General features: G+C 38.6%; 1 protein-coding gene across 5 annotated transcripts in view; it reads left to right on the top strand.

Annotated features, from left to right (window-relative positions):
* Positions 1-9,215, top strand: part of ryk (receptor like tyrosine kinase) — a 284,985-nt gene that overhangs the window by 81,466 nt on the left and 194,304 nt on the right. For 4 of the 5 annotated variants that reach the window (XM_043701689.1, XM_043701684.1, XM_043701688.1 and 1 more), the window contains exon 5: positions 3,697-3,765. The exons of the other annotated variant lie outside the window; for it this stretch is intronic. In XM_043701689.1, coding sequence (XP_043557624.1) covers positions 3,697-3,765 — 69 coding nt within the window. The remainder of the gene's footprint in view (positions 1-3,696; positions 3,766-9,215) is intronic. 5 annotated transcript variants of the gene reach the window in all.

Consider the following 9,215-nt stretch of genomic DNA (forward strand, 5'->3'; position numbering starts at 1 on the left):
CAGGTTAGGTGAATTGGCCATGCTAAATTGCCCATAGTGTTAGGTGCATTAGTCAGAGCGGAAGTGGGTCTGTGTGGGTTACTTTTCGGAGGGTCGGTGTGGACTGGTTGGGCCGAAGGGCCTGTTTCCACACTGTAGGGAATCTCAAAAAAAAAGAAACAAAGATCAAGCCTTTATTGAAAGGTGGACAACAATCAATTATTCTTTTTGTAAATTTCTGATGATGGTACAGAATTAGAGTCCCTTTTTAAATCTGTTCACTAGTTTAGCAACAGAATGGACCTTATTAATGCAAGTTTATTTCTCTTTGGCACTTTGAATAACTACTGTTGTGGTATAAATGTTCATGTGGTCTTTGCAAGTGAATCCTTCCTTGGCATACTTATTTAACTTCAAATTCCTACTTGTCTTCCCAGAAGATGTTTTGCAACAAAATCCTCCTTGGTTAAGCTATAGAGTGACACCCTAATCGAGTTCTGTACTTAACTGCTCAGATGTGGGAAGAAGTGATAGTGAATATGGATCTTTAATGTTTTGCTTTGTGTGGGCAAACATCTACCCTTTTGCATTGTCCGTCCCCAGAATATAGACTATGTCTTGAGAAGAAAGAGCAGAGATTTTCACAAGGTTTTGTCTCAGTGTATTTCCACTTTTTTTTCACCAAAAGTTCTTTTTAATTGTGGTTTTTTTAAGTGAAGATCACATTGGGAAATATGGAGTGTTTCCAGTTTAGGTTTCCTTTAAATCAAGGACTGCTAATTAAGGAAATGTGTAACTAGATGTTGAATGATGATTGCCATTCAGTACCTTTATAATTGACTTGGGCGACTGCAGGAGACCATCCTTTATTACAATAGTCAACAGTCATTTTGTCTTGTGCGTTGCAATGCAATTGAGTCAGTTCGAACTTTGTCCTGTGGGCTGAATCCTACAAGAAACTGGACTGAGGCTTCCCAACCTCCGTTCATATTGAGCTCTTAAAATCAGGTTCTGGCAATGTAATAAAACATTCAAAGATGTTTCACAGGAATATTATGAAGCAAAATTTGTCAGAGTCATTTAATGAGATACTAGGACAAGTGACCAAATGTTTGTCTAGCGATATGATGTGGAGGTGTCAGTGTTGGACTGGGATGGGCAAAGTCAGAAGTCACATGACACCAAGTTCTAATTCAACAGGTTTATTTGAAATCACAAACTTTTGGAGCGCTGCTCCTTCACCAACCTGGTGTTTTGTGACTTCTGACTTTGTTCAGAGGCTTTAAGTGCACCTTAAAGGGGAAAAGAAGTAGTAGAGTGCTTTAAGAGGCACTTTAGGAGTTCAGAGCCTATGTATGGCCATTGCGAGTGGTGTGATAAATATTGAAGATGTGCAAGAGGCCAGGATTGCAGATATCTCAGGCATTTGCAGGGCTGAAAGAATTTACAAAGATTCCCCCCCCCCAACAGGATTGAATCTGAAATCATTTAAAATTGATGTAGTATCAGAATAGGAACAATATAAGCCAACACACAGGCTGATGGACAAACTAAATTTAGTGAGTTTGGATATACTAAAGTTTATTCGAGAATAAACATTACCACTGTGACATTCTTTCTTGATATTGTTGCCAAACCCCAAACCTCATTCCTTTTCTATCTTTCTCTGACTATCCGCTACAGAAACGAAAACTGTTAACTGAATTAAGTTGGAAAAGCAACAAGGTTTAAGAATAGTGCAGACCATACCTCATTCACACAATGAACAGCTTCCACTGACTATTAAATTTTGATTCTTGATAATATAAAGATCACAATCCAGTGATCAGTATGCTCTTCCACTCCATTCTTTCACATGTTTTGTTTGTATTTTGTATTTTGCTTGTAATGGTACATCGTAAAACTTAATTCTGTTCACTGCTTGACAGAGACAAATGTTGATTTTAAAGAAATAAACCCATGGTAATTGTCTCCGGCACCCAGAGCCCTTGCTTATGCATTACTATATCAAAAATTCTATCCCTATGTATGATAATTCAACCAAACTATTGGGTTCATGCTTTCCAAAAAGACACACATGGGAGGTCAATGGAAAGGAGGGCATACAGAGATCAGGAACCTTGGGGGACAATGGCAATGAGCACTACTCAGATAGAATTAACATGCTATTGGATCAAAATCGTGAAAAATTTTTAAAAGATTTTTGCTGATAGTTTAATTTTAACTTGAATTTTCAAATGAATTATTGGCTTCATGAGTGAGATGTGGGATGTCAGGCAAGAATGTGACTGCTCTGATGCTAACTGTGTAACACTTGCAGTGATTATTTGCTGAATAAATTGGTGGCCGGAGAGAAAAGAATTGAAGATGTCTTGATATGGCTTCTGGTGTGGGACTTGTGTGAATTGTAGAGAACAAAAGGCAAGTGAGGTAGACAGAGAAGATGCCAGAGGTGTAGTCACAGTAAGTACCAGACAAACTGAGATGTCATTTGGTATGGAGAGCAACATTGCCAGTGTGATATCTCTGTGGGGAATGTAGTGAAAGATGTAGCATGACATGAAGGTCACATTTACAGGAAAGGTGCCATCACATATTTCCAATTAGAGGCATAAAGTTGAGACAGTAAGCTGTTAGTTGCAAGGCTCTTGTTTTCAAGAAAGGCAAAGTACTTAAGATGGATGAAATAAAAATTGATAAATCAGGAGAAAAGGGCCTGTAACCCTCTTGCTCTTTGTAAATACTGCCGTTGGATCTTTTGTGTTCTGAGGGGACCGCAGGATTTGATTTAGATTAGACTCCCTACAGTATAGAAACAGCCCCTTTAGCCCAACAAGTCCACACCGACCCTCCAAAGAGTAACCCAATCAGACCCATTCCCTTACATTTACCCCTGACTAATGTACCTAACACTATGGCAATTTAGCATGGCCAATTCAACTAACCTGCACATCTTTAGATTGTGGGAGGAAACCCACACAGACACTGGGAGAATGTGCAAACTCCACACAGACAGTCACCCAGGTCTCTGGCGCTGTGAGGTAGCAGTGCTAACCACTGAGCCACCATGCCGCCAAGATTTAATGTCTTGTCTGAAAGATGTACATTTGACGATATCACTTTGAATTGAGCACTGGATTGTCAGCCTATGTTTTTGTATTCATGTCTTTGGAGTGGGTTTTGAACCCATGAATCTTTAACACAGAGGTGAGACTGCTATCCACTGTGTTTTAATCTTGCTTATGACTGGGAGTTCATGTTGTTCAGTCAGTCATTTAAAATGATCATTTAGAGCAAGGAGGGGGATTCAGAGAACTTTCTTTATACAAATGTTTCTTGGAACATGAAATTATTTGTCATGGATTTGTTGAGGTGGTGGCTGTAAAATACATTGGACGGGCAGACTTGAATGGCTAAAATGGTTATAAGCTTCTATGGTTTTGTTCATTTTTCTTATGAAAAGTATTATTGTCAAATAGTTTTTTGAAAAGTTTTTTTCTTTCTAGGTGTGGTTTGTTCAGGTATGAAATGTTCACAGTATGTACTTCAGTATAGAATTGCAAGTTCATAACTTGAGCATTTAATTGAAAACTTTCAGACTGCAAGTCAACTGTAAAATGCAACCCAACAAAATATTTTGTATCCTAATCAATAGGCATTTCACATAATTTTTTAATATAAAATCACAGACAACAGCTTTTGTTTAAATCCCTTTAGAACCTGAACCGGAAGAAAAATCTCCTATTTACCCAGGCAAAAACAGTAGCAAAGATGGACGAACTGCTTGTAAGTAATGATTGGGAGATGGTTGACTGTTGTTGAAAAGAATTGATGTAGAAATAGACAAATACATATTTCCCAATAATCAAAAACAATTGGAAAGCTCAAATTTATTTCTATAAATACTCTACAAATCTACAAAATGCTGTTTGAAGGAAATGCTTCAAGTTATTCACTTGAAAAATAATCTTGCTGCAAATATGTCAGTTATAACTTGACAGAATATGCCTTTGATCCTACGGGGAAATTGACAGAATCATATCAGCCAGGACAAGAGATTCTGGAATATTACCAATAACTGGACTAGTAGCTGACCTACTATATAGATCACACTTGCCTTAAATCTTTGCTTCTGAAACATACTCGTTTTTGGTAAACTATAGAACAAAGAACATTACAGCCCAGTAATAGATCCTTCGGCCCTCCAAGCCTACACCCGTCCAGATCCTCTATCTAAACCTGCAGCCCATTCATGCCTAGATACATCTTAAATTATGCTATTGTTTCTGCCCCTACCACTTCCGCTGACAATGTGTTCCAGGCACCTATCACCCTCTGCGTGAAGAACTTTCCACGCATATTTCCCCGAAACTTTTTCCCTCTCATTTTGAACTCGTGACCCCTTGTAATTGAGTCCCCCGCTCTGGGGGAAAAGACTTCTTACTTTCCAACCTGTCTACACCTCTCATGATTTTGTAGGCCTCAATCAGCTCCCCCCAACCCAATCTCCTCCTTTCTAATGAAAATAATCCTAATCTACTCAATCGCACCTCATAGGTAGCACTCTCCATACCAGGCAATATCCTGTGCACCTTCTCCAAAACATCCACATCCTTTTAGTTATGTGCTGCCCAGAATTGTACGCAGTATTCCAAATGTGGCCGAACCAAAGTCTTATACAACTGTAGCGTGACTTGCCAACTGTTGTACTCACTACCCCGTCTGATGAAGGAGAGCATGCTATATGCCTCCTTGACCATTCTATTGACCTGTGTTGCCACCTTCAAGGAACTTAACACCCAGAGCTCTCTGTACATCAATTTTCCCCAGAGCTTTTCCATTTACTGAGTACATTGAGTACATACTTTCTTTTTTACTAATTATACTGGTAATAAATATTGTATACATTTTCAGCTGCAACACAGATTGTTGTGGCCAAGATTCTTCAAATTCATTAAAATATTCACTAGCCTTGCTCTCTGTTCTTTATCTCACAATCAATCTCCTAGCTAGGTCAATAATTTCATGAATTTGAAATTTATTCAATAGTTTCTTAAGTGGAATCTTTAGAATGTCTTCTAAAAGTCCAAATAAGTTAGAAAAGATATTTCCGTCAGCAATTGGAATTATATAGTTAAATATATGCTGTACTAAATTATATCCATGTCTGAACACTTTAACAGACATTTTGTTATTAAAGTGCATATATGAAACCTTTACTTTCTCATCAAAAGACTGAAAATGGGAAGGAAATATGTATTTAAAATAAAACACATTAATTATGTAACAACCATATAATTTTTAAATTTTTCGTATTTGTGCACTGAGATAGGCAAAGGATTGTTTTAAAAATGAAGGATTGTTGAACCATGGCTGCACGTTTTAAAAGCAAATTACCTTAACACTGATTGTAAGTGCAATTTACACTGCTTTTTGTTCAAACTGTGGGAAAATCTAGTTAAAGCTTTGCTAGAGCCCAGGGATGTATTTGAATGGAGATTTGGTTTCTGAATGGTGACCAGTTTTTGATAATGAAAGCCTTCTGCCTGCTAACAAATTTTGTGATTGGCTGTCAGGACACTAAATAGTTTATGGATATGAATGTTTAGGTCAGAAGCCATTGAATCTCTGGAAAGGAAAGAGTTGTTCTTTCTCTGGAGTAAAAATCACCTCAAGCCTGAAAAAATCCAGTTTATTTCCCTGATCAGTTGCTGTATGCTGTGGATTTTAACTAATACATCGTAGACCTTCATAAATGTAAGCCAGTCACCCTGTGCCTTATGTAAGCAGCTAAAAGTACGTGGAAAGGGAAGATTGGACACAACTAAGATCTGAAAAGCCAAAAGAATCATCTAAGCCATCTCTGTTGCGAGGGACCATCGAACTGCTTTGCCAGTCATTCCCTCTGCCATTCACATTTTTGTTTCGGTGTGTCTAGGGGGAGTTTTATAAGAAGATTAGTGTTTTACTAATAAAGTTGTATGTCAATGGTTCATTATCACTTACCTGTAGCTAGAATCTATTTATAATAAATGGTAATCACTTTAAGTACGGAAACTAGGTCCATGTTTCCTGTCAATCTAGGTCTCAAAGACAGGTAAATTAGGGAATTTTGCACACCTTTTTAAAAATCTTTGACTTCTGTAATGACTCCTGGAATAACAGACCTTTATTTTCAGCATGATATCCCAGTGAAGTGTAACAATGATCTGTATTGTACAAATATTTTAGAGCTTGGGAACTTCAATGCATGGTGTTGCTGGCTAGGCAGGCATTTATTGCCCATCTTGAATTGCCCTAGAGGAAAGTGGTGATAAGTTACCTTCTTGAACCACTGCATCCCTTGGGCAATGTAGGGACACCCACGTTTGAAATGGGATTCTGTGATTTTGATCCAATTACATTTAAGGAATGTAGTCCCAAAGGTGGTTAAGATGGTATATGACTCAAAAGGGAATTTGCAGGTGGCGTGTTCCCATGCAGATGCTGCCTTTGCCCTTGTAGGTGTGAAGTTTGCAAGTTTGGAAGGTGCTATCTCAGGTATTTTGGTGAGCTACTGCCAGGCATTTTGTAGATGGTAAACTCTGCTGCCACTATTCATTGATGTTGAAGGAACTGAATGTTAAGCCTGGTGGTTGTGGCAGCAATAAATTGGCTGCTTGCTCCTGTACAGCATCAAGCTTCTTGAGTCTTGTTCATCCATTCAGGCAAGTAGAGAATATTCCATTGCGCTCCTGGCTTGTGTCTAGTAGATGTTGGCCAACCTAACGGTTGTTAAAAAGTGTATTACTCACTGCAGAATTTCTAGCCTCTGACTTACTCTTGTTGTTACATTAAGTTAAAGTTTCTGGTCAGTTATGTCCATTGTGGAAAATTCAATTATGGTAATGCCATTGAATATCAGTGAGTAGTAGTGAGCTTGGAGATAGTTATTGCCTGGCATTTGTGTGATATAAATATTACTTGTGAGTTATCGGCCCAAACCTGGATGTTGCCCAAGATTTGCTGCATTTGGACACGGACAGCTTCAGTATCTAAGGGGAGCAACATGAGGGGAAGCATTCTCTCAGCATTCACCCTGTCAGTTCCCTCCAAATCCTGAATTTCAATAAGATCACCTCTCATTCCTTTAAGATCAGATGATACTCCATGCGACTTAGTACAAAATAAATAAGAAACAAATGCTTAATTTCTTCTCCATATACTAAAAAAAATCAATTCACTCAACCTTGCTATATTCCAGGAATGCAAGCTGTGTTCATGGGGTTGTATCCTCTTAATTAAAGACTTTGAGTTCTAGCAATGCTCTGATAAATCTCTCTGCACCTCTTTGAAAGCAAACAGTTTCTTTTTGAGGTGTGGTGACCAAACTGTTCAAATTTCTCCAGATTTAGTCTTTGTAAAGCTGGCCCTTTAGTCAGAACAACTAACTTTCTGTTTGAATTTTTTTTGTACATGACTATATTTTAGTGATAGTGTATATAGACCCCGAAATCTCTTTAACCCTCAAATATTCCTGGCTTTTCATCATTTAAAAAATGCACTGATCGATTTTTTAGGTCAAAACGTATCACATCACATTTGGTTGCATTACAGTCTGTCAGCCGTAGTTTTGCTTAGTTAACGTTAAAGCCTTGACTACACTATTATCATACCAAGTCTGTGTCATTAGTCAATTGAGTACGTACTTTCTTTTTTACTAATTATACTGGTAATAAATATTGTATACATTTTCAGCTGCAACACAGATTGTTGTGGCCAAGATTCTTCAAATTCATTAAAATATTCATTAGCCTTGCTCTCTGTTCTTTATCTCACAATCAATCTCCTAGCTAGGTCAATAATTTCATGAATTTGAAATGTATTCAATAGTTTCTTAAATGGAATCTTTAGAATGTCTTCTAAAAGTCCAAATAAGTTAGAAAAGATATTTCCGTCAGCAATTGGAATTATATAGGGGATGCAGGAGTTCACTGAAGAAGGAGATCAGGAGGGTGAAAAGGGGTATGAGATAGCCATGGCTCAGAAGATTAGAGTGAATCCAAAGAGGTTCTCTAGTATATTAAAAGAAAAAGAAAAACGAGAGAGAATAGGACCCCTCAAGGACCAAAGTGGACATTTGTGTGTAGAACCACAGGAAATGGGTGAGGTCCTCTCTTCTGTGTTTACTGTGGAGAAAGACATAAAGACTTGGGAACTTGGGGAAGTTGGTGGTTATACCTTGGAGACAGTCCATATCACAATAGAGGAGGTGTTGGACGTATTAGAGTGTATGAAAGTGGATAAATCTCCTGGTCCTGTCCAGGTATATCCAAGAACACTGCGAGAGGCCAAAGAAGAAATTGTGGAAGCCCTGGCTGATATTTTTGCATCATTGTTAGTCCCGGGTGAGGTCCTGAAAGACTGGAGGGTAGCAAATGTTATACCCTTATTTAAGAAGGGCTGCAAAGAGAAACCTGGGAACTATAGACCAGTAAGCCTAACATCTGTGGTAGCTAAGTTATAGAGTCAAAGAGATGTACAGCACGAGAAGGTTCTGAGAGATAAGATATACATGCAATTGGAAATACAAGGTTTGATTAGGAATAGTCAGTATGGCTTTGTGTGTGGGAGGTCATGCCTCACAAATTTGTTAGAGTTCTTTGATGAAGTGACCAGGGAGGTTAATGACGAAGTCTATATGGATTTCATTAAGGCCTTTGATAATGTTCTGCATGATAAGCTGCTCTGGAAGGTTAGATCGCATGGAATTCAGGTGGAGCAGAGAAATTGTATATACAATTGACTTGATGGTAGGAAGCAGAGGGTAATAGTGGAAGGATGCTTGTTGGAATGGAGGCCTGTGACTTTTGGAGTCCCTCAGAGGTCAGTGCAGGGCCCATTGCTGTTTGTTATCGAGATGAACATAGAAAAATACAGCGCAGTACAGGCCCTTTAGCCCTCGATGTTGCGCCGATCCAAGTCCACCTAACCTACACTAGCCCACTATCCTCCATATGCCTATCCAATGCCCGTTTAAATGCCCATAAAGAGGGAGAGTCCACTACTGCTACTGGCAGGGCATTCCATGAACTCACGACTCGCTGAGTAAAGAATCTATCCCTAACATCTGTCCTATACCTACCCTCGTAATAGCTGACTCCATACGTGGAAAAAGGTTCTCATGGTCAACCCTATCTAAACCCCTAATCATGTTGTACACCTCTATCAAGTCACCCCTAAACCTTCTTTTCTCC

The sequence above is a fragment of the Chiloscyllium plagiosum genome, chromosome 13 (assembly GCF_004010195.1).
Source record: "Chiloscyllium plagiosum isolate BGI_BamShark_2017 chromosome 13, ASM401019v2, whole genome shotgun sequence".
Classification (NCBI taxonomy): domain Eukaryota; kingdom Metazoa; phylum Chordata; class Chondrichthyes; order Orectolobiformes; family Hemiscylliidae; genus Chiloscyllium; species Chiloscyllium plagiosum.